General features: G+C 36.0%; 2 protein-coding genes and 1 non-coding gene across 3 annotated transcripts; all 3 read left to right on the forward strand.

Annotated features, from left to right (window-relative positions):
* Positions 1 to 928: 928 nt before the first annotated feature.
* Positions 929 to 3,978, forward strand: LOC133310550 (rho GDP-dissociation inhibitor 1-like). The gene is made up of 5 exons (XM_061511500.1): positions 929 to 1,309; positions 2,014 to 2,077; positions 2,168 to 2,389; positions 2,747 to 2,871; positions 3,617 to 3,978. Exons 1-5 carry the CDS (start codon positions 1,061 to 1,063, stop codon positions 3,683 to 3,685), a joined length of 729 nt encoding a protein of 242 aa, XP_061367484.1. The 5' UTR covers positions 929 to 1,060; the 3' UTR covers positions 3,686 to 3,978.
* Positions 3,979 to 14,621: 10,643 nt separating this feature from the next.
* Positions 14,622 to 19,617, forward strand: LOC133310561 (exocyst complex component EXO84B-like). The gene is made up of 7 exons (XM_061511511.1): positions 14,622 to 14,792; positions 14,883 to 14,980; positions 15,813 to 16,857; positions 16,974 to 17,468; positions 17,742 to 17,924; positions 18,841 to 18,965; positions 19,347 to 19,617. The coding sequence occupies exons 1-7, from the start codon at positions 14,622 to 14,624 to the stop codon at positions 19,615 to 19,617; spliced, it is 2,388 nt and encodes a 795-aa protein (XP_061367495.1).
* A 1,657-nt stretch (positions 19,618 to 21,274) lies between these two features.
* On the forward strand, positions 21,275 to 21,359 carry TRNAM-CAU (transfer RNA methionine (anticodon CAU)). The gene is given in 2 exon segments: positions 21,275 to 21,312; positions 21,324 to 21,359. It is a non-coding gene; the product is annotated as a tRNA-Met (tRNA).
* The last annotated feature ends 5,412 nt before the right edge of the window (positions 21,360 to 26,771 follow it).

The raw sequence follows: 26,771 nt of genomic DNA on the forward strand, positions 1-26,771 counted from the left end.
AACTATCATATTAACAAAAGTCAATAAGTAAAATTTAATGATATAAAATAATAAATTAAATTGACAGTGAGAATGTCTATAAAAAAATAAATAAAAATTGACACTGAGAATATCCTTTCCCAAATTAAAAGGAAAAAGTCAAGTACTGTTTCGCAAAAATATCTGACAAAACGAAGAAAACATAGAAAAGGACAAGGCAGCTAAATATATGTCAGACACAAAGGTAAGGGCTTGTAGCAGTGATTGGGACATTGACTATATTGCCACTCCTTTAATACAAATTTATCTAATTGCTACTTTTGAAATTTTTTTTGCCAAAATGCCACGCCTGAATCCCGCTGGTCTGACAAGCGGGAATGGACTGGACACGTGTCACCGTCTGAATGGTCAACCATTCTCGCTAGGCTGCCCAGCTAGAATGACAGAATGCTGACACGTGGCAAAAGTACAGACATCCAGAGAATGCATGTGCTTTTGCCACGTGTCAGCATTCTGTTATTCTAGCTGGGCAGCCCAGCGAGAATGGTTGACCATTCAGATGCTGACACGTGTCCAGTCCATTCCCGCTTGTCAGACCAGCGAAATTCAGGCGTGGCAATGAGGTAAAATTTTAAAGTGGCAATACGGTGATTGTCCCAGCAGTGCTTCACGAGAAAACAGGAATAGAGATTGTCTTAGAAGAATTCAGGGTAGAGAAGAGGAAAATTGGAGAGGGAAAGAGTTGTTTCAATTTTCTGATGTCCAATTTTCATTACTACATTCCTCTATCTATCAAAGTGGTAGCAATACGAGCGAGAATGATCACTATTTTCTTAAAATAGACTAACGGAAACTTAAAAGGAAAATTACTCAACTAATAATATATAGAAGATTCTAAAAGCCAATAAGGATGAATGGTACTTACTCTGGTTATTACAGTATTTATACGTATACTAATGTTGTTGGAAACGAATCCACAGAGAACTTCTCTACTTCACTTTGTGGTGAGTGGTGATAACTATTAACTACACACACACACAACAACAACAACACACACCCTATCATAGAGAGAGAGAGAGAGATGGAGGGTGGGAAATGGAAGAGAGCAGAGGAAACAGCAGGGCCATCATGTGGGGTCTCTTCTGCTTCTGGGATTGGTGCAAGTAAACAAGAAATCCCTGAAAACCCAGATGAAGCTTTCCATGATCATGGGAAGGACGAAGAAGAAGCTGAGGAAGAGGAAGAAGAAAAAGACATTGATGATCATAAAAATAGCACCTTTGTTCCTGGCCCTCTTCTTTCTCTCAAGGAACAGATCGAACGGGACAAGGTTTTCTGATTTTTTTTATCCCCCATTTAAATTTCTAAACCCTTTTGAAATTGTGGGATTTCGGAAAGATTAAATTTTTTTTATTTTTTTGCTTTCGAACATCTCGCTTAATGGTTTGTTGTTTTCATGTATTTTATTGAAAATCCTTAATAGTTTTTGGGGTTGGTGAATGTTGGAAACGAACTGTTTCTCTAGTGCTATATGCATCATTCAAATCTCAAACCACCCCTTGTCCACTTTACACTGCATTTTAGGTTTTTTTAGGATTCTTGGTCCTTTATGTTAAGCATTATAAGTCCCTGCCATTGATGCTGCAGTAAGCTATCTTGTGGTGGTGAAATATATTCCTATACTGATTCGTGCATTCTGGACTATATGAGAGAGCAAAACTAAACTTTCACCGGTTAAAGTAGGTAGAGATTAGAGTAGAATACCTACAATAATGAAATGGAGAAGCACTTTACAAGCTATATATAAAATGGTTCAACTAATTGGAAATATTTGCTAATTGTGTTTTAGATCATAAGTATTTTTTCCCCCCATTTCAGGCATAACTTATTCTTTATATCAATACTGCATTAGATCAAATGATTTCACTGCGCATATGCTATCCGAGTTGTTTCTCATAGGTTGGTTACATCATCCGTTGAGAAAGTGACTCTTACTAGTGATATTCTGATTTGGAAGTTGGTTGTGCTGTGCAGGAGGATGAAAGCCTAAGGAGGTGGAAAGAGAAGCTCTTGGGTTGCTTGGAAAGTGATTCAGAAGGTTTGTTTAAGGAGTTTGTTTATTATCCACTTTTATGCTGCATACCACTTTTGCTTGGTCCTGTTTTAAGTTGTTTTCTTATCAATATAGGTCAAATATATCCTAAAGTGAAATTCCACTCCATTGGCATAATCTCTGAGGATTTTGGTGAAATGATTACTCCTTTACCTGCGGATGAAAACCAAAATGGTCATATTCTATTCACTCTCAGGGAAGGGTCTCATTATCAGCTTAAGCTAAAATTTAGTGTTCTGCACAACATTGTCTCTGGCCTGGCATACTCCAACACTGTGTGGAAAGGAGGGCTTCAAGGTACATAGTTAATACTTTTCTCTGTTGCTAACTTGCTAGATAATTTTGAGTTTGTAGGATTATTATTATTATTAATTGGCTTTTAAAAACCTTAGGTTTAAAATTTGATGTCTTGTCTCATGATTCTGCAAACCTGGCTCTCTAATTTGAATTGCAATTGCAGATAACAATTAATTTGAACTGCCGGGTTTATTTGCTGACACTTACATTTTGTTAATTTGCACTACTGCCTCTCTATTTTCATAGGTAGTATGATTGTACAGAAAACATGTCTTTTGTGTGAGACATTGGTCAGTTGGTAATGACCTATTTTTCTGTATTATAGCAAGAATTCAATTTTACTCTTGGATATTTCAGTTGACCAGAGCAAAGGAATGTTGGGTACCTTTGCTCCTCAAAAAGAACCATATATACATGCCTTGAAAGAGGATATTACTCCATCTGGCGCGCTTGCAAGGGGTGTCTACTCAGCCAAAATCAAGGTATGAGAAGTAAAAATACACTCGTATGCTTTCTTAATAATTTGTGGTGAATTTGCTGTGTCTTGGTTGTAGTATTTTTAAGTGAAAAATGCATATTTTTTTTCGATGCTTCATTTGAAAGGCAAATACATGGTTACTCATCTGCATAAAGTTTTATCAAGTTATGATTGATATGTATATTTTATGCATACATTTATAATCTGCAACTTGAGGAATGTTTTCATAACTCCTGAAAATACTGATCTTTTTTTCTCTTCTTTCCTTTTCCCTTTGAAACTTTAACTTGTTGCTGTTTGTTCCATATGGTGTTCTAAACCGTCCCAAAACAGGATTAAACCTGTATTTAGTACTTGAAAATCCCAAAAAATCAGATTCAATAACTTTCCATTGTGTTATTGTTCATTATAGCTGCAATGTTATCACAGTGGACAGGGTGATTGTTTTATCTTCATCAACCGCCAATAAATTAGTCAGGCACCAGTAATAATCACAATTCACAAGAGATTAGTTATTCAATTGTCACTTATTTAATTTACAGTCACAATTTCAATTTGCCAAAGGCTATATTTTGCGAATTCGAAATCCAAATGCATGAAGATTTGAATGGCTTCTATAATTTGCCTCAGTTGTTTTATGTTGTTAGAAACAATATCTTGTGCTTTACACTGTACTGTATTTTTGTGTGTGCGTGTAATTTGTACTACTACTTACACAAACTAGGTACTCTTTGTTTGCTATGTTACAGTTTGAAGATGATGATAGAAGGTGTCACATGGAACTCAAATATTCATTAGAGATAAAGAAGAGCGTCTAGCCCGGGTCTGTGGCATATTGCCTGTCATTTTATGTGTCCTTTAAAAAGAGCACCTAGTTTCATTTGTTACAATATTGATTGTTGACACTATTTGTTATCTTTTAAGTGTTGTGAGTTGTGATTGTGACAGTACTCTTTTATACTTGCTAACTAGTCATATAGAATGAACATTGCGGTGATGGCTATTCGGCTGTTGGCAAGTCATGTTAAGAACCTGAACATTTGTACACAAACAATCCACTAGAGTTTTCAAAGGGCTAAAGAAATACAAAGTTCAACATTTTTATGATTTGTATGCCTAATATCACAGATACTTGAAAACTGGTTGCATCTGTAATTCCTCTATCAAAATAATATGATTGAGGTCCCACTATGTGACAGTAAGATAAACCGAAGGCTTCAGAGGTGGCATGAAAAAGAAGCATAACCATAACAAGTTTGATTGTTGGTGGAAAACAGCGCAAGCATTGCAATGAGTGATTGAAAAGTACTCATCAACGTTTTGACCATAGAAAAGGGATATTCGTTACCACAAAAACAAAGTATTTATAATATCATGCTTTCTCACTAATCTTGCAGACGATTACATGGTTGTAGGCCCACGTTGCATGTATGGTCCTTTTATATATATATATATATATATATGAGAAGTAAGATCCTTTGACACTAATGTCAAATTTGAAGTTTGACATTTCATCAGATAGCCATTAGATAAAAAAAGATCAATGATGTAATTGTTGGGAAAACTTGGTTCCCTCAAGCTCGGCTAAGCAGCTTTTGTGCGGAAGTCAATCAACAAAATCCTGATCTCGGATCTTGGCAATACCTCAGCCTGAACTTCACTAGGTCAGGCAGCGCAGCGAAAAAATCAAAACAAAAACAGGAGAGAGAGAAGAAGAACACAACCAGATTTATCATGGGAAAACCTTCTTGAATGAAGAAGTAAAAACCCACGGGACCTAATCCAGATCAAAAATCCACTATGAAAATAATGGTTACAATGAATCAAAATACACCAATGTGGTGGTTAACTCAACCTCTCCAACAATGGTGATAATCAAACTACCCTAGAGATGTTTCACTCAAACTCTCTCTAGAGATTTCTCAAATGCAAAGCATAAAGCTTTACTCAAACAATCAAACAATTTTTCTCTCAAATTTGTTCTCTCAAATCTGACCTAGCCTCCACCCACAACTAATGAGTATATATAGAGGAGGTGGAAATTAGGGTTAGGATTTTTAGGAAACCCCTCAAATGGGCTTGGGCTTAGCATTGAAGGAGGAAGCCCAACAAATCTCCCCCTCCGACTTCAATGTGTCGGCTTCAGCATCAACCCGGCTCCTTCACAGCAGTCTTCAAATTTTCTTGCTGGAACCGGTTTTGTCATCATGTCGGACCAATTTTGGTCAGTGTGCACCTTGACGAGTTCGAGCTCACCACCTTCCACCACATCCCGGATCCAGTGGTACCTCACATCAATATGCTTAGTGCGGGAGTGATAGGTTGAATTCTTCGCAAGATGGATTGCGCTTTGATTGTCACAACCCAGCTCGTACTTGTCTTGATTATGGCCGAGTTCCATGAGGAACTTCTTCATCCACAACATCTCTTTGCTTGCCTCAGTAGCGGCAATGTACTCAGCCTTAGTTGTCGATAGTGCAACACATTTCTGAAGTCTTGATTGCCAAGAGACAGCTCCTCCGGCAAATCTCATCAAATATCCTGTAGTCGACTTCCTCGAGTCGGCGTCTCCCCCTAAATCAGAATCTGAGTAGCCTTGCAACTGGGCTTTGCCTTCTCCAAATCGGAGACATAAGTTTGTCGTACCTCGGAGGTACTTGAAGATCCACTTCACTGCTTCCCAGTGCTCTTTGCCGGGGTTTGACAAATACCGGCTTACCATTCCAACAGCATACGCCAAGTCGGGTCTAGTGCAAACCATTGCATACATCAAGCTTCCGACGGCGGATTGGTACGGGACCTTCATCATCTCATCTTTGTCTTCATCAGATCTCGGACATTGCTTTTGGTTCAGCTTTATGTGTCCGGCTAGGGGGGTGCTCACTGTTTTGGCTTTGTCCATGCTGAATCTCTTCAAAATCTTCTCAATATATTTCTCTTGACTCAGCCACAGTAGCTTCTTCTGTCTATCTCGGATAATCTTTATTCCGAGAATCTGCTTTGCAGGGCCGAGGTCATTCATTGCGAAGGACGAGCTCAACGCCTTCTTCAGGGTGGCTATCCTCGATTTATCTTTCCCTACAATAAGCATGTCGTCAACATATAACAACAAAATCAGAAAATCTCCGGCCTCATACCTCTTCACAAATACGCAGTGGTCGGCATCTGTCTTTTCAAACTTATGATCAGTCATGAATGATTCAAACTTTTTGTACCACTGTCGAGGTGCTTGCTTCAAGCCATAGAGGCTTTTTTTCAAACGACATACCAAGTCTTCTTGGTCTGGAGCTTGGAATCCTTCAGGTTGCTCCATATATATTTCTTCTTCTAAGTCACCGTGAAGAAATGCCGTCTTCACGTCCATTTGTTCTACCTCGAGGTCCATTGAAGCCGCCATGGCTAACACGGTTCGGACCGAGGTCATTTTCACCACAGGAGAAAAAATCTCCTCAAAATCAACTCTTTCCTTCTGATTGCAGCCTTTCACTACAATTTGGGCTTTGTATCTCGGCTTTTGCCCGTTCTCTTCATTCTTAATCTTGTAGACCCATTTATTTTTCAAAACTCGTCTTCCTTTAGGCAACTCGGTCAGCTCATAAGTCTGATTCTCGTGCAGAGACTTCATCTCGTCTTGCATTGCCTTTTTCCATTCTTCTTTCTCTGAGCTCATCACAGCCTCATCATAACTCTGAGGCTCACCGTCTTCAGCAACAACGGTGTATTCATCAGATGGGTATATCGTAGAGGGTCTTCTTTCTCGAGTTGGATATCTCGGCTGTTCTTCAGCTTGAGAACCCGGTTAATCAATTTCATCCTGGATCTCATCATCATCTCGGACCTCAGTGTCTTGGTCATCATCAGCTTGTTGCTGATCATCAATTTCTTCATTCTCTTGATTTTCTCCCCCTGCTTCAGTTTGGACATGAGGGATGGGTTATTCACGTCTGACAGTAACCCGGACTTTGGGCTTCGAGATGTCATGAATGTTCTCATGCTCATGAAAGATCACATCTCGGCTTCTCACTATCTTCTTATTGATTGGATCCCAAAGTCGGAACCCGAACTCACATCTCGGCGAACCAAGATAAATGCATTCTTTAGTATTTGCATCAAGTTTGGCCCTTTCATCTTTAGGGATATGCACGAAAGCTCGGCATCCAAACACCTTCAATTGATTGTAGGCCGCTTTCCGACCTGTCCAGACTTCTTCTGGAATTTCTCCTTTAAGTGGCCGTGATGGTGAGAGGTTGATCAAATCAACAGTAGTTTTGACGGCTTCTCCCCAGAATGATTTCGGCAATCCGGCATTGGATAACATGCTTCGGACCTTCTCTTCAATAGTTCTGTTCATCCTCTCAGCAAGTCCATTCAACTGTGGAGTCTTGGGGGGCGTCTTCTCAAGTCGAATCCCGGTCGCTCTGCAGTATGCATCAAATGGGCCACAATACTCACCACCATTGTCAGATCGGACCACCTTCAATTTCTTGCCAGTCTCCCTTTCAACCATTGCATGGAATTCTTTAAAGGATTGGAGTACCTGGTCTTTAGTCTTCAACAAATATACCCACACTTTGCGGGAATGGTCATCAATAAACGAAACAAAGTACTGAGCTCCTCCAAGAGATTTCTCTGACATGGAGCAAACATCAGTATGGACGAGGTCAAGAATATACCTGCGTCGTCTTGGTTGATCCGGTCTCACAAAAGAAACCCGGTGCTGCTTTCCAGCTAGGCAATGCGTGCAACTATCCAACGCTTGGCCTTTCAACCCGGTCAATAATCCTTTCTTGTTTAGGATCTGTAGCCCTTTCTCGCTCATGTGGCCGAGGCGCTTGTGCCATAGCTCCAAGCTAGGTTCATCTCGAACAGAATTGGCTTCTCCGCCATTGATCTTTCCTTGCATCACGTACAAGGAGCCTTCTTTCTTACCTCGGGCCACGACCAAGTTTCCCTTGGCCTGCTTCCATCTAACACTACCGAAGTAGTTCACTAACCCAGCATCATCAAGTTTGCCTACCGAGATTAGATTCAAACGCATGTCAGGAACATGCCTCACATCCTTCAACACAAGTCGGCATCCGACATCTGTGGTCAGAGTTACATCACCGACACCAACAATCTTGCTGGTCACTTGATTTCCCATCTTCACGACTCCAAAGTCACCACCTCGATAAGAGGAGAAAAAACCTTTGTGTGGAGTAACGTGGAAGGAGGCACCAGAGTCAACAATCCAGGTGCAGTCATCATATGCAACATTCAAATAATTATCCTCACCAAGGAGGAATATCTCGGCATCAGGATTTGCAGCCACCGCAGTGGTGCTCTTGTCTTCCCTCTTCTTGGGAATAATCTGATCCGGCTTCACAGAGCCGTTCTTCTCATCATTCTGTAGGTCCAGCAGTCTGGCTTCTTATGGCCTTTCTTTCCACAGTAAAAGCACTTCAACTCATATTTCAGCTTTGACCGACCTCTGGACTTGTCTGGTCTATCACGACCTCTACCTCGGCTTTTGCTTCTACCACGGGAGTCAGATTTCCCTTTGTTCTCAGCAACGTTGGCCTCAGACGTACTCGAAGTACCTCGTTCTCTTCTCCTGGATTCTTCGCCCAGGAGGCTGTCTGTCACGACATCCATCTTCAATTTTCCATCTGGAGTCGAGTTATTTAGGGTCACCACCAGAGTATCCCAGCTTTCTGGCAGCGAGCTCAACAGCAGCAATGCCTGCAATTCTTCATCAATTTTCATATCAGCCTTTGACAGCTGATTCACAATACCTTTGTAGGTGTTCAGGTGTTCAATCATGCTCATGCCGTCCTTGTATTCAAGCTTAACAAGTCGGCGAACCAGGTGTGCTTTGTTCCTAGGAGTCTTCTTCTGAATCATGGACTCTAATTTCGTCCACAACTCATACGCGTTCGTGAATTCGGACACGTGCTCAAAGAGGCTTTTATCAATATATTTCTTGATCGTGGCTACCGCCTTCCGACTCAGGATCTCCCACTCCTTATCTGTCTTGCCTGCCGGTCTCTCATCAAGGATAATGGGCTCATGAAAATCTTTGCAGTAGAGATGATCTTCCATCATCGGTCTCCAATATGTGAAATTATCTGCGGTCAACTTGAACATATCTCCATCATGAGTTATGCCACTGGTCTCCATCTCGTCTCCCTCAGAACCCGTCAAACTCGGGCTCTGATACCACTGTTGGGAAAACTTGGTTCCCTCACGCTCGGCTAAGCAGCCTTTGTGCGGAAGTCAATCAACAAAATCCTGATCTCAGATCTTGGCAATACCTCAGTCTGAACTTCACCAGGTCAGGCAGCGCAGCGAAAAAATCAAAACAAACACAGGAGAGAGAGAAGAAGAACACAACCAGATTTATCGTGGGAAAACCTTCTTGAATGAAGAAGTAAAAGCCCACGGGACCTAATCCAGATCAAAAATCCACTATGAAAATAATGGTTACAATGAATCAAAATACACCAATGTGGTGGTTAACTCAACCTCTCCAACAATGGTGATAATCAAACTACCCTAGAGATGTTTCACTCAAACTCTCTCTAGAGATCTCTCAAATGCAAAGCATAAAGCTTTACTCAAACAATCAAACAATTTTTATCTCAAATTTGTTCTCTCAAATCTGACCTAGCCTCCACCCACAACTAATGAGTATATATAGAGGAGGTGGAAATTAGGGTTAGGATTTTTAGGAAACCCCTCAAATGGGCTTGGGCTTAGCATTGAAGGAGGAAGCCCAACAATAATATGCTTATAAATCAGAGTCGTTGATCTTTTTTGATCTAACAGCTATAAGATGAGTTGTCAAATTTCAGATTTGACACTGGTGTCAAAGAATCCTATCCCCCCCTCTCTCTCTCTCTCTCTCTCTCTATATATATATATATATATATATATATATATATATATATATATATATATATATATATATATATATAGAGAGAGAGAGAGAGAAAGGTACATGATATTTTGACACTAGTATGATATTAATTCTTAACCGTTAATTTTCATCAATCTGACGTTTATAATTTATTGGGAATTATTAGTTAATTAATAAATATGACTCAATAATTATAACCATCAGATTGACGAAAATCAATAGTTAGGATTTGATGTCAAATTTCAAAGTTTGACATCGGTGTTAAAGGATCCTGCCCATATATATATATATATATATATATATATATAGGATTAATATTTCTCATATAGAAGATAATTTTATTTCTTACACAGATATGTGAGGTTCATATGGGGTCATATGAAGAGAAGAGAGAAAAAGAAAACAAGAATTCTATACACCAATCCATATGGATCCTATACACCAATCCATATATATATATAATACGGTTATATTGACAATTTTTTTTTTTTACAAACTTACAAATTACGCTATGTCTAATCGGTAAGACTCTACTCAAGAGTGTCTTACCAGTCAGACACAGTGTAATTTATAAACAAAAAGTTTGTAAATATAATCTTTCCCATACATATAATATTTTTCTTGTTAAGGGTTACTTTTTCCTACTCCAATGGTTTTCTTACCGCCTAAGCTTACTTTCAAGCATAAAGTACTATTCATACTTAAAAATAACTTTGTTAGCTTACCAAAAAAATAAAAAATAACTTTGTTATTAATACATGTCGAAGGTAATTTTAATTTCTCTCTCTTTTTAAAATTATTATCAACCAGGTATGTGAAGATTGGATTCAACTTGTCTAGTTTTACATGCCAATTACATAAATCTCTTTCAATATGTATACAGTCACGTAAGATAATCAGACAAATTAATAAAATTACGACTATCGACATACAAAAATGCACCTTTGTATAAGTATGGTTGTGCCAGCAGCCATCAGTAGTAACTGGTAAGAGTGTTTGGGAACTTTCAAAAACTAGATATCCAAGAATAATGGAGCCAGTTTTTAAATATAATTTTTTTGTAACTAATTACATTTTTAAAAAAGTAGTTCTTATGTAAAACTGGTTTTGGGATAAAATTAGCTAAAAAAACATTTCAATTCTTTTTTTTCTAATTCAACTATTTTCGTACTTCTTTTTCTTCCTTTTTGTACATCCTTTCTTTTTCCTTCATTTAAGTTTAAAGTATTATTCGATAAAATATAACTATAGGGATCACTCACTTATCTGATGGGGGGCAAAGGTTTTTAAATTTAAATTCAAAAATAAATTATATTAGAACTAGTTTCAAACAAATTTGATTCAAATTAAGTTTAAGTTAATACTAATTACAAAATAACCTAAATCTACATAATTTTTTAATTTAAGGAAGTACTCAACACTGAAATGGGGTGCCCCAGAGGAAGCCAGCATGGGGTTATACAGAAAGGAAGAGGAGGAAAGAGACAACACTATCGGTTTAGCTATGGCAAATCCTAAAGAGTTCTAAATCAATTTTAAGGCTTACAATACTGACCTAACATGTAACCATTAGATTTAGAAGGATATGCTACAATGTTCATTGAATTTCTAATAAAAGTGAGGGACATAGGTTGCATATTTTTCGTCCTCTAATTAACATAATATGCAATCAGAGTATAGAAGTAATGAAAATGAGATGCAATCCGCTATAATTAGATAATAAAAAAATTATAGTGTGTAAATTACATTGTATGTAGCATTATTGATTTTAGAGAAAAAAAAGAGAGGATAAATGGTATAAATATGTTTTCATGAAGCAACTATGTTTGTCAGTTATTTATTTACTTATGCTTTTTATAATATCCTTCAGTATGAAATTTAATTAATTGCTTGTAATAAGACAATTAATCTTGTATTAGTGGGTTGAATTAGGTAAAATATCTAATTAAATGAATTAGGGTCATTTTTGAGGAAAAAATGCAGTAAGTGAAAATTATGAGATAAAAATATGTGTAGGCAAAAGTACCCAAAATGTAAAAGTAAAAGTAAAAATATTCCTAGAAAAATATTCCAGACCTTTGGGTAAAGTTTGAAAGAGAACAAAGCTAAATAGATAGATATATTTTTACCTGGTTAAAGTGGCTCACCCTTAATTAAGAGTTAAAACATGAATTTCTCTCTCCATTCTTCTTCTTCCTCGTCGACAAGCAGGTAGTGAGAGGGAGAGAAAATCAAGTTGAAGCCCCAAACCCTAGCTCACTCGTCTCTCACAATCCTTCCATTCTAAAGCCAATCTTGCTTCAAATCTTCCATTCTTTGTGAATCCAAGCTTAGTTTTGAGTGAGAAGCTTTGTGGAGTGAGATATTTTCTTCCCAAGAGTTCGACCCACTTGGTGATTGGAGGAGTTTAATGACATTTTCTTCCATGGGAGCTTAGTATACCACCATTCCTTGGTTATGTGATCTTTTGGGATAAATTTTCACTCCTCAAACCTTGTTTCCATGGAGTTTGCACGAGGTTGAAGATGATGAATAGTGGTTTTATGGATTTTATGAGTTAGAGTTAGATTGAAGCTAAGTTCCTTTACAAATGTTGTTAGGAATGACGAATAAATGGTAGAAATGAACTTAGATAGCCATTTGATTATACTATGAAAATTGCAAGAATATATGCTTGGTTTATGGATTTTCTTGCATTTGTAAACAACGGGTTGGCTGGATATTGATTGTGTCAATGTGATTGCTAGGATTGAGGCAATTGGACCATCCTTGAGTGACAAACCATTGGAGGAAGCCATGGAGCGTGATTAACTCATTTGAATTGGTAAGTTCATGCCTATTGTGATGTGAATATATTTGTTTGGTTGATGACAATATTGGTATTCATTGGATTGCCTTGATAGATTGTCTAGTACCTTAATGTAGGTATTGATTGTTGGTATTGTTGTAAAGCTTGGTTAATTACTCATTGTTGGTGAACAAAGGTTAAGCTTTGAAGCTCATTGAGGTAAGTCTTCGGACCTTGGGTGTTGATCCCTTTATTGTTCCACCAAGCCTAGAATGGGTAGTGGTTGTTGATAGCATATGTAAATGCGATAAAGTAGTTTAATGCTTTGTTATACGTATATGTATGCACTGGGTGTGACATAGGATGGTGGTTCCCTATATTTTGTATGTTGCATGACGGTGCGTAATTCGTACGTGGTAGTTTAGCTGGCCAGTACGACTATTTGCATCTGAGTATCCTTAGGACAACATGAGAGCTCAAGGGATGTCTTCTGGAGATGTTTTTACACACTGCATGGATATGTATTTACTACATCATTTACGGTTATTGCTATTATACTGGGAGTGAACTATGGGGTGGAGAAATGCTCCAAAAACCCCTGATTTATTGAGATGTATTCGTATATCTCATCTCATGTTGTGGGGACCGCCTTTCTGGTACAGATGCTGCAGGAGCCTCTGGTGGCAAGTGGCCATACTTGGACTAGATTGATACATGAGGATGTTGCATTATTTTGGTTATGTATGTCAATTAGTAGTTTCATGTATATGATTCCCATTTGAAAGCCAATTGATATGTGAACATCATGTTTTATTTTTGTGGACTTAGCCTATGCTCACTTCCTTTGGTGTCTCTTTTGTTGATGGGAGCCAAGGATTTGATCATAGTGTTTTGTAGCTAAGTCCCATGATAATGTATTAAAGACACTTGGATATTGTGTATATTGTACTTATTGTAGATATGATGGAAGGACATGGATGCCTATTTGATAATTGTGTCTTGAAATAGCTAAGAATCATGTATTCAAGTGGTTGTATAATGTCTATTAGGTGTTAAGAGGATGGTGAGAGAGGGAGGAATTTTCTCATGAAATTATATGAAAACAGGGGAGGGCATGTGTTGTCCAGTTGGAGAGCATTTTAGCGCTGATAAGGACGCTAAAGCGCGCTATGTTCGTAAAATGGAGGAAAAATCTCTGCCCTTGGGCATTTTAACGCGCAAGTTGGGCGCTAAAACGCGCTAAAGACATGGAGAATGCCAAATTCTCTGCCTTTGGGCGTTTTAACGCCCAATTGAGCGCTAAAATGCGCTACCCGAAAAATCAGCAAAAACATAGTTCAATAGAACTGGCATAACTCGAGCTATAGAGCTCCGATTTGAGCGCAATTTGAACCCACTTGAAGCTAACAAAGAGATCTATATATGATAGGAGATGGGAACTATGTCTATAAAGGAAGTTAGAATTCATATAAAAAGAAAGGAGATGAAGACATTTAACAACGCGTGGTCAAATAAAATAAGAATATGATGTTAAGCTTAGTTTCATTTATTCTGCAATGTCATATGGTTATGGTCACGCAATTGGTTATTTTAAATGGCTTTGTTCGAAAAGAAAAAATTATTTGAATTTCTAATTGAACCAATGTAATTGTAAGTGCGCTTAATATCATAATACAATATTAAAAAATTGGTTTTGGAACGAGATGTTACACTTTCTAAGTAGACAAAAACACCAATATTGGATCCTCATGCAGAGGCAGTACTAGAATACAAAATCCGATGTAGAACAATGGACAAAAAGAGAGACAAAGATAGGCAGAGTCTAGGGCAGGTTTCGTGGAAGTTCATGTAAAAGCAAAAGCAGTTGGTGACGTTATCAATGAACTGAGAACTTAACCAAATTTGATTTATACTAACATTGTGGTGCGAGTAACGACGAAGCCTTAACGGAAATACCGAAGTCCAAACGACAACAAAACATGAGTTCTTATGTATATCATGAAGTTGTTGCTACACTTTCATTTTACAACCAAAAGCCATTGCTAATATTGCTTTTCCGTCTATGTAAATGGAATCTTCATCTACGCCTCCTAAGTTCCACTTCCGAGACCACTCATTTCCGGAATCTCAAAATTCGATGCATTCATCAGATGCCAGTTCCGACGTCGTTTCTGCGGTCTCACTGTCTATCAGTGATCCTGATATTGCTGAGCTTGATATTGAATCCATGACCGGAAGGGTAGTTTTCAATTTCCATCATTATCTCTCTCTCTCTTCATAATTTTATTCATTGCTGTGTTTCATATATGATTTGGCTTATTGCTGATAGGGCATCAAACATCTGTGTGATGAACTTCGGGAGCTAAAGGAAGCAGCAAGTGAAGATTTACAGAAAAACATCTTTGCTAATTATTCCTCTTTCCTTAGGTCAAATGGTCAACTTCATTTTTATTTATCTTTATCATCAACAACATCTGCTCTATCATCTTATTGCTTGAATTCCATAAGGAATTTCTATTAATATATATATATATATATATATATATATATATATATATATATATGGGGCAGGATATTCTAGAGTTAGAAGTCTTACACTCAATCTTGACCATTGATCCACTTATATCCAATGGTTCACATTACTAAAAAGTTAGAGTCTTTAGATATAAGTGAGATCAATGGATAAAATTGAGAGTGTAACTTACACTAGTATAAAATGATCCTAATCCTATATATATATATATATATATATATATATATATATATATATATATATATAAATACCCATACAGGGGCATGATATTCTTACACCGGTGTAAGAGTTAGAAATCTTAACCATTGATACACACTTATATCCAATGATTTATATTATTAAAAAATTTGAGCCCTTAAATATAAATGGGATCAACGAACAAGATTAAGAGTGTAACTTACACTGATGTAAAATGATACTCACATATATATATATATATATATATATGTATGTATATATATATCCATCTGTTCATCGATTACTCAGATAGTCCGATTCGAGTTGGGTAGGACCACATGGACAGCAAAGCTCTCACTATCAAATTTTAACATAGTTGTGTTCAGAGTAACTTAAACTCGAGACCATTAATTAAGCTGAAACAACCCCTTATCAGTTGATGTATTTGCATAATGGTTTAAAAATATAATGTTGATGATTTCTGATTATTATTCTTTTGATGGTTGAGTGGCATATAATGCTGAGATACTTTTATGCTCTCATTTGTAGAATATTAGAGGAGGCGACAGGAGTAGAGAATGAGCTTGTGCAACTAGAAAACCATTTCATATCCCATAAAAGGCTAGTAAAGGACCTTACTGATCGCATATATCCGATGACATTGTCCTTAAACTCAACCTTCGAAGATCATATAGATGATGTTGAACCATCTTCCCCAAGCGAATTGGAATCTCATATCAATGATCTTTCAGAGAAGCTGGATATTCTTATGGCAGAAAACAGGATAGATGAAGTCCTGGACCTTATAGAATCTGCAGATGAACATTACCAAAGAATCGAATTGGAAGACTATTCCCATAGTGAGATAATGTTGTTTAACACTGTAATTTCTGAGAAAAAGTCCATGCTTACACAACAGTTGACACAGATAGCAGAGAATAAAAGAACATCAGGACCAGAGCTACGAAGGGCACTAGCTGCACTTTGCAGGCTTGGTGATAGTCAACTTGCCATTCATCTGTTGTTTAAATATTACCATTTGCGTATTGTAACAGGAACAAATGATTTGCAGTGGCCAAAATCATCTTCAAATGATATATGTATCAGGGAATTTGCAAGGTTTGTGTTTTCTATGATTTCACAAGCAGCAAGAAGCTTTGTGATGTTATGTGGAGAAACTTCTCCTTATGCCTCAGAACTTACGCTGTGGGCACATGAAGAAACAAAGTCATTTATTGCTTGTTTTGACAAACATATTAAATGTTTCTCAGCAATAAGTGTTGGGTTGTCCTCTGCCATAAATGCTGTGAAGTTTGGAGTCTTGTATTGTTCTTTGTTAGAAAATCAGAAACTGGTGTTGCGGCCATACTTGGTAAGGCATCTTTGCCCCTGCATGGAAGAGGTTTTGGATACACATATAAACCATTATAAGAAAGTGATTGCTATCTTCTCAGAAAGTGATCCTTGGATTTTAGAGAAATACCTTGTGTCTGGAGTGTTTGGTGGAGCTGGATCTTCAACTCTTGCTGTTGGGGAACAAACAGAATATTGCCTACTAACTACCAGTGGCAGGAAGGTTCTGACACTATTGCAGGTTTGTTGTAAGGCATAAAGTGAAAACCATTGTTGGAAAAAATGGGAGAATTTTTTTTTTAATTGTTATTCTTTATGTATATATAACATATTCCAGTGATTCTGTTTGTAATTCAGGCCATCATAGAAGATATTTCTCCTTTAGTTGGCCTTCAAATGGGAAGTTTAGTCATTAGTGGACTCACGAACCTCTTCACAGAGTATATAATCATACTTGAGAGGGGCCTTACCAATGAAACAAGCACAATAGTGCAAGGTAGTCCAAGAATCAAGTTAGCTGAGTCACTACCACAACAGGTTTCTATTTTAGCCAACTTGTCAACGTTAGTGCAGTTTCTCTCTACTATGGTCAAAAGTATCTTTAGCAGCTCCGGTCACATGGATTCACAAGTAATTGAAAACAATTCAATTGTTCATCAGCAGCAAGAACTTGATGATTTTCTATTGTTTATTAAAGAGGGCTCCAATAAGTTGAGAAATGTGTTCTGGCAGCAATTAGTTCTCAGAGTGTTGTCTACTTACCGTAGCCATGAAATATTTTCAGCTTTTCAATACAATGACCAGTTTGATGCTAACATGATACACAATCCAATGCCCTCTTTTATCTTTCAGGTATTATTTTCACAGATAACTCCCTAGAGACTTCTCAGTGTAGGGTCAATCAACTATTGATTTATTATGAAATATGAACGGAAGAGTTAAGACAATGGGTAGTTGGAATTATTTTTTTATGCTTAAGTTTTATCTTTCTTTGCAGCATTTCTAAGTCTCCTTTTTAAAATTTTATAACTATCACAGAAAAAGCTACTGTAAACAGAAAAATGGTGCAAATAGTTATGCAAGATGTTATACTTGGTCTAAATTTTTTGTCTATGTCCTGGGCAGGTTTTGTTTCTAGAACTGAGGAAAATAGAACAACTTGACGAAGAAAATGTGTTTGAAGTGAATTGGTTGATGGGATTACTAAGAGAGCTGATGGAGTTTATGTTTATTTGGGTTTCCAAGAACAAAGAGATCCATGAAACTACGGAAGAGAATGTGAGCTTACAAACTGATGAGGCCAACCAGGTTTTTGATTTCCCTCCCTTTCTGTTTATTCTTTTGGTTGTATACTGAGAGAGTAAAAGCACCATCGCAGCTAATTTACTAAATATGTGGCCATATTTATGTAGCTAAATCTTTCCCATCGTTTATTTGCATATTCAAATGCCAATATCCATATAATGTTCACTATCCTTACCAATATATTCTTAGTCAAATAGTTTTTTTTTTTCCCCGAAATTGTGTGGGATAGTTAATAGTAGATATACTGCTGCTATTCTCGTTGGCTACAGAATTCTCCTAAAAATGGGGGGCTAGTACTCATAAGGTTGATTATTTCCATCTTAGTGTCCCTGTCCTGTCCCCAAAAATTACAAACAATTCTAGAGGACACTAAATTCTTGGGGTCTGGGCCTATTACTAATATCTTTTGTGTTGAAGTGTTGGGGTGGGAACTTTATTCTAAATCGCTATTACCCTTGATGTAACATACTTCAATATTTCCAACAATATTTGTCACTTGGAAATTAAAAACCAGTTGACCTAAGATATATTGTATACTCTTTGACCTTCCTGATTTAGTAGCTATGTTCTATTTTTTAGAAAGTCATGATATGTTTTTAGTCCGGTGGTGTCTTCTTGAGCAAGCATTTACAATTGTTAAGAGGAAATAGCTCCTGAAGTATCTTCTTCCATAATCTCCTGTAGCCATAACTAACATGGTTTCTTTAATTCGGTCAAAGTGCACCTCATCACGACACTACTATATTAACCCAAGTACAAATCCATTTTTAAGACTATGTTGTTGGTTTACACATGGTTAGTTGAAAAACTAAAATTGGATGAGGCTATGAACTATGAAGCATGACGTACATGGAAACTATTATCATGATTTTTATCTATCTAAAGTGATTCTCATCCATTTTCTTTGTTCCTTGAGCAGTTTATTTTGGATGTGCAATTCCTGGTGGAAATTGGAATGTATGGAGGATACTTCTTCAACGATCCTTTGCTCCTTCTCACTCTCATGAAATCAACCTTTAATTCAGCAGGACTTGACCCTTTCAAGTAATGCTTTCTCATTTCCAGTGCATGAGAAACTCTTGGAGTTTTTTTATTATTCATGGTTCTGCAAACTCGAAACAATCTGTTCACAATCTCATGCCACACGTTTCTTGATCAAAACCTACATACATAGCTTAATGTGAAAATGGATGAATAAATTTTACAAGCAATAATTTCGTGGCATCCTTAAATGGAAGTCTCCTTAGTCCCTTTAGGTACAGAACCTCGTTCATAATAATGTAGTCTGAAATTCTTCCCATCTTCTCTATAATAATTAATAAGCAATAGTCAAGAGAGGTTGTCATGATATTGAAGGAAACCAAAAGTTCAAACATTGAGTAATAAAGGTATTTCTCCTGGTGGTGTTCTCGTGTTCTTTTTCAGAGATGTAGATAATGATGATTGGGCTATAGATGCTGCTACAAAAACGATTCAAAAGCTGTTGGAGATTGAGAAAACAAGTTTGCATCCAAAGGAACCTGTTGTTACTATCCAGGAGGAGTTACATGAATATGAGAACCAAATCAATCAATCCACTTATGGATGTAATGATTCTTTTGAGGAAGGTGATATAAACTCTTCAGAGAATAACATAGATGAGGTGGATGAAGTGGAAGATGAGTCAGAAGCTGCTGCCCTGTGGAGGAATCATTAGTGAAGAGAGATTATGTTGATAAAGACACTTCAAATTTGATACAACCTACTATCAGTACCATGCAATTAGAGAATAGTTATTTTAGAATGGCAGAAGATGCAGAAAATGATGAATTGGCTTCAACATCTTCCATGGGTGAGGTAGGACAGGATTTTCAGGAAACTAAACCAAGATCAGATGAGTGACCAACATGTATATAATCTATTAATTATATATATACATAATTTTAACTTCATACTTTGGTTTAAGGCCTATTTGACTTATTTGAAAGCCTTCATACTGATGCTTTGCATAACAAACCAACACGATTAATGTAAAGCCTGGTTTAGCATTGTCTATTTCCACCTCTAACGATATTGATATGAAACACTAGGCACTAGCTCAATGCCAAAGTCACATATTACAATACTCATCATCTTGAAACAAGTTATAAGATGCTGTAGCTCTAAGACATGGAGAAGGGTGGGGTCCAATGATCCTGTGGAGAATGATGCTTTGTCTGATCGAAGAGAATTAAGTTATTAATGTGACCCACGAAAATTCAATGATTGCAATCTTTGGTGAGGAAGAAAAAAGCTTCCTCCTAGAGAGGGATGAACAAGCATGCCCTTTTTCCAGTTTGCTCTCTTAGAACCTTTAAATTTGATGCTTTTTTGGTCGAGAAAAATTAATATCAAACACAACCTTAATCTTAATTCTTAAATACCAAAAAATATAGATGTTCATAGAAAATTATTATAGAAATTCCTGGTGGGAAAATAAAAATAATTAGCTAGTGGGGTGGTAGAAAATATTTATTGAAAAATAAAATAACAAACCAAAGTCCAATATTTCAAGAAGACAAATGGGGGGCGCGGATTGAGCACCAAGAAGACAATTTAGGCAAGAGAAAAAGCGATGTTGATGGTGGTGCGGAAAAATAATGTAGAGATTTTCCAAAAGTAAAATAAAATGTAGAGGAACCTTGAGATTTGAATTTTTAATGTAAGTTGTGCTGCAGCCCAAATAATGATGTTATTTACATATTATTTTCATCATTTTTATACTTTTTTTAAAAAAAAAATATTACTATACTTTCACATAAAATAACTTCCCTTATGTTATCTCACTTCGATTTTTACACTTCACATTTTTTTTTTATGTAATGGTGGGACCTATTCATTTTATCTCTACAACATAAGATACTATCTTATGTAAAAGGAGAGTAATAAATCCCTTTAAAAAAAATAATAAAACGAGAAAACATATATTTTTACCCATTCTCTTTGTTTTTATTTTATCATAAAAAAATTAAAATATTGATCTCCAGATAATAAACTTCGATGTAGCCCATGATTCATGAAAGGGAAAAAGGTGCTCTTTTAAAGGATACATACTTAGGTTATTTTAAAAGAAAGATAGACACAAAGAGGTGTGGATTCTACTAAAAAAAATAAAAATATAAATTCCATCTTTTTATGTCTACTTCTCTCCTAAAATAATTTAAAAGTTGTTATCAAAAAAAAAAAAAAAAAAAAAAAAATTAAAAGTATATATTCTTTTAAATGACATGAATATTTTTCCTACTTACAGTCTTTCATACTTTTTTCCGTATATTGTGAATCGGCCGTTTATATTAACAAAATTTACAACTTGTTTTCAAGCACCTGGAAAACACGGGGTGGTGGCGCAGTTGGCTAGCGCGTAGGTCTCATAGCTTCTGAGTTATCCTGAGGTCGAGAGTTCGAGCCTCTCTCACCCCATTATTTTTTTTAAAAACGATCCTTAAAGAAAGAGAGAAAACTTTATTAATGAGGGAAGGAATTGGTGGGAAACAGTCACACCATGATAGGCAAAAAAAAATTTAATTAATGTTTTTTAATAAAATAATTACGTATTTATTACAGTTTTGAAAATAATTATAGATCTATTACACAATGTGACGCCTTATTTGGGCATCTCACCCTAAAGGGAGACGCCCCAATGGGGCGTCTTTCATGAGGTGTTGACACGTGTCATTTTTTCTTCCAAAAAAAAAATATGTAATCATAAAACTTCTGAATGTCATAACTTTTGACTCGGGTATCTAAATTAGATAATTCATTTTTTGATTCCATATAACTTTTCGAGATCTATGCAATGAGATCTTATTTGACATATTTTATTTCTCACAAACATAATTTTAATTTGTAAAAATGGTATTATAAGAACGGTTAAACTCAGAAGCCTCTATGTTCTGAGTTTGTGATTTAATATAAAAAAATAAATAAAATTTTGATTTGTGATTTAATTTTTTTATAATAATTTTTTTTATTATAACAAAAATTTGGTTTGTGATTTAAATTAAAAATTAAAATTAAAATTATTATTAATAAGGAAAACAAAATAAAGATTTGATTTGTGATTTAAACTAAAAAATCAATTTGAAAAATATGTAGAAATAAAGAAAATAATTAAATAAATATTCTAAATTCATAAGGAGGAAGAATATTATTTTTGAAATTAATGATTAATGCTATAAGCTTCTGGATTATTATTCGTGGTCTGAAATTAATGATGGCTTATAAATGTTTTTCAAAATTAAAATTACCTAAATTAGACGTGATTGCCCCTTGATTGAAACTCAATTTAGACGTGATTCGTGACGTGTCAGGTGTTGAGACGTGTCACATTTTTGAACTCAGAAGCCTCTGCGTTTGTGATTTAATATAAAAAATAAATCAAGATTTGATGTGTGAGTTAATTTAAAAAATAATTTTTTTTTATTATAAAAAAAATTTGGTTTGTGATTAAAATAAAAATTACAATTATTATTAATAAGGAAAACAAAATAAAGATTTGATTTGTGATTTAAACTCAAAAATCAATTTGAAAAATCTGTATTAATAAAGGAAATAATTAAATAAATATTCTAAATCTCTAAGGAAGAAGGATTACCTGATTTAAATTAAAATTGTGTTTGTGAGAAATAAAATATGTCAAATGACATGTCATTGCGTAGATCTCAAAAAGTTATGTGGAATCAAAAAAAGAATTAGCTGATTTGGATACCCGAGTCAAAAATTATGGCCTTCAGAAGTTTTATGATTAAGTTTTTTTTTTTTTTGAAAAAAAAAAATGACACGTGAGACGTCCAAAAGAGGCGTCACATTGTGCAATAGAAATGTAATTATTCCCTGTAATAAATGCGTAATTATTTTATTAAAAAGTATTAATTAAATTTTTTTGCCCACCATGATAACTTAAAAAAAAACAGTGGAAATAAATGTAATATTTTACGGGAAATACTTTTTTTATATTGTTGAAAAATATTTATCTTATGTTGTAGAAATAAAATTATAAATGTGTTCAATAGGTAAGAGGAGAGAGAAAACAAGAGTGGTGAAACCCACTCCTCTTTTGTGTGTATAAAATTTTTTTTTCATGTAAAATAAGATAAATATAATCCATATCTTACTATTTATTCAGCATGAAAATTACATTTAAAAAATAACGGTAAAGATTATCTTCAAATGCATGTAATAAAATAACATTATAACCGGTAATTTTTTTATTTTTAGGGTATTCCCGTATCATCTTATTTTAAGAAGGAGATATTCTTTCAATCACACAATGATACCATCAGATTATTTTTACAAATGAAATTTTAAGGTTCCAGTATATTTCTTTTCTCAGAATGTGGGTCATACTCAAGCAAACTATCTTAGTGGGCTTCTTGGTTTTTCTTTGACTGCGGATCTTGGAAGATACTTGGGAATTCCTTTGCATCATAAGCGAGTGGGTCGGTCATCTTTCTCTTATGTTTTGGATCGAATGAATTCTAGAATTGCTGCTTGGAATCATGCCAGTCTATCTCTAGCAGGTCGTGTTACATTATCTAAAGCAGTGTTATTAGCAATCCCATCATATCCAATGCAGGTGTGTTCATTACCGCAAGTCACCTGTGAAGAGATTGATAGGAAGATTCGAAATTTTGTTTGGGGTTCATCTCCACACTCTAGACGTTCTCATCTTGTGGCCTGAAAGCAGATTTGCATGGATAAAAAAAATGGAGGCCTTGGACTGCGGAGTATGAGGGAAATGAACTCAGCATTTATCATGAAGGTTGGGTTCAACCTCGTAGCTCATCCAGATGCCTTGTGGTCAAAGTTCTTACGTGCTAAGTACAATGTGGAGGCAGGCATGACACCAATTATTCATGCTCCAAACAACAGCTCCCAGCTTTGGAAGGGAATTACGCGTCATTGGAATATTATAATGGATCATAGTCGGGTGCAGTTAGGCAATGGTCAGTCCACTATGTTCTGGCTTGATAGCTGGCTGCCCGATTGTGGTCCTTTGATCTCATATGCAGGTTCTCAGTTTTCTATTAGTGATACTCTTCAGAAGGTGGTGGACTACGTGGATGAATTGGGGCAATGGAAATGGAATTCTCTTCGACAATTGCTTCCAGATTCTGTGCTGCATCGATTTATGAATTTTCTTCCTCCTTCTAGTCAAGATGGCCAGGATCATTTAATTTGGAATGGAACGACAGATGGCAAGTTTACCGTTAAGTCAGCATATGCAATATTAGCCATCAAAGATACTACAATCCAACAGTTTCCTTGGGAAAGTCTTTGGAGATGGCAGGGGCCAGAAAGAATTCGCTTTTTTCTTTGGTTAATGGCAGGGGAGAAGCTGATGACTAATGTTTGTAGACTCCGCCGCCATATGGCTCTTTCAGATCTGTGTCCTAGATGTAATCAGTCTAGTGAAACTATCCTTCATACTATTCGCGACTGTCCACAATCAAAGGAAGTATGGTGCATGATAATGCCTCATATAAATCAGCGTGAATTTTTCAACCTCAACCTGCACAATTGGATCATTTCTAATTTAGACAGCTCAAAGGATTGGGGGATGGGGTCGGACTGGCCTCTTTTATTTGGAATCTTAGCCTGGAAAATTTGGAAATGTAGGAATTCTTGGGTTTTTGAAGGTGATCGCCAGAATGCTTATTCACTTATCCGTTCAGCAATTGGTTTCAGAGATAGTGTCGCTCTTGCAGCTAACCCTGTTTTTGGAGCGGGCAATCAACCAAGGAATCGAATAGAGAGATTGGTTGCTTGGTGTTGTCCTCCTGTGGATTGGGTTAAGCTTAATGTTGATGGTGCATGTGATGCTAATGGTACTAGGACTGGGTGTGGAGGAGTTTTTCGCGATGCCTCAGGAACTTGGATCGTCGGATTCTGTAAAAATTTAGGCTCAGGTACAGTTTTGCATGCTGAGTTATGGGCTTGCTTGGTTGGTTTGGAGCTAGCTTGGGATAGAGGTTTTAGGCAAGTTTGGCTCGAAGGAGATTCTCTTTCAGCTCAACAGCTCATTACAAATGGGTGCCACCATGATTACCCTGCGGCTAATTTGGTGAATCGTATTCGAAATTTGATGCAGCGAGATTGGCAGATTTATATGTCTCACATTCACCGTGAAGGAAATAGAGTAGCGGACTTTCTAGCCTCTTACTCTTATGGTTTCTCTTGGGTAATCCAGGAATTTGATTGTCCACCGTCAGGTTGTATTGATAGTCTGTATGGTGACACTATAGGTGTTCACTGGTCTAGGCTTTGTGGCTAGTTTCTTTTTGTTGTGTTTTTGTTTTAATTTCCTATTATTTTCAAAAAAAAGAGATACAATAATTTAAAATAAGTCATATGCTATGCTCGAGATGGCTTCTCGAGTCACTTCCCAATCCCAAATAATAAAACCCTTTTAATGTGAGAGAAAAATAATCCAAGAATAATCATGAAATTGAAAAAAAAGTAACTATATTCAAAGCCTAATAATCATGAAATCGAATAAAAAAAGATATATCTTTTTATTTTTTATTTTTTTTTGGATACAATAAATATATATATATATATATATATATATATCTTCAAATCCCCTTATACAATCTCTCCATATCTTATATTTAAGGAAGGACATTCAAATTTATTCGAAACTCTTAGTAAATTGGAAGACGATCGTAAGTTTTTTAAGTAAATAATTAGCATTTAACACAAAGTTAAATTGATTTGGAAAATCTGATGCCACTCCCTAGGTCAAATGGTCGTGCCCGTTTCAAGCAACAAATAAATAAATAATAAATTCCTCTTCAGATATGTTAGAGATATATATACAAAAAAAAAAAAGATATGTTAGAGATATTATTAATTAAAAAAAGAAAGAAAGAATGGAACTGCAATTTACAGGGTATAAATCATAGTCATCATGTTTATAACTGTCATGTTCCCACTTTTTCAAATAAAATAATTTGCAAAAAAAGAGAGAGAGGCTTTCAGGTTTGTGACCGTTTTTGTCCCTAACCAGAAACCAACCTTAATATCACCACCATCCATCACCAACATACCCATTACTCAAACCTTCTTCCTCTGAAGTCCCTCCTTTAATGGGTTGCTTTCTTGCTTGTTTTGGTTCCTCCAAACGCACAAAACACAATCGCAAGGTTCAATTAAGACTCTTCAATTCTGCCATCTTTTTTTTTTTTTTTTGTGAAAAACAACTCCAAGAACACCAAGATTTTCTCTTTTGGTTTCTTTTCTTTCCTGTTTTTGATAAAAATTTGTTTTTTTTTTTTTTTAATGCCATCGTTCTCTTTTCTTGCCTCTATGTTTTTCTAAGCAGCCAAATAGAGCTAAGTTATTTCTTTTTTCTTTTTGTCTTTTTGTAATTTTGTCTAAATTAATCTTGTTGCAGAGAAATGCTTGTAGCAAGCCAGTGCAAGCTAGTGTCTCTTTGGTTCAGGATAACTCCAAAACCGTTCTTAGCATTGCATCGGAACTTCAGTAAGCAATCCCTATTCTTGATACTTTCAACTTCATTGATTCCCTTCTATTTTCGGAAGTTTTTGATCAGATTTTTTTTTTTTTTGTGCTTTTTGTTTGATGTAGGGATAAAACTGAGGAGCAACTAAGTGTCAGTACCAGAAAGAAAGTAACTTTTGATTCCAATGTGAAAACCTATGAGCCTGTTTTGGAGGATGAAGTTGCTGATTTCCCAACAGAGAGGAAGAGTGAAGAAGGTGGAAAGGAGGAAGCTTTGGCAAAACCAAGCCAATCAAAGTCTTCTTCTTCTGAAGACAGTTCAGTGACTTCAACTGGGTCTTACCCTCCAAACCATAGGTACCAGAATTG

The sequence above is a fragment of the Gastrolobium bilobum genome, unplaced genomic scaffold (assembly GCF_033153095.1).
Source record: "Gastrolobium bilobum isolate Gb01-03AN ecotype WA unplaced genomic scaffold, APGP_CSIRO_Gbil_v1 utg2169, whole genome shotgun sequence".
In the NCBI taxonomy this organism is placed as follows: Eukaryota; Viridiplantae; Streptophyta; class Magnoliopsida; order Fabales; family Fabaceae; genus Gastrolobium; species Gastrolobium bilobum.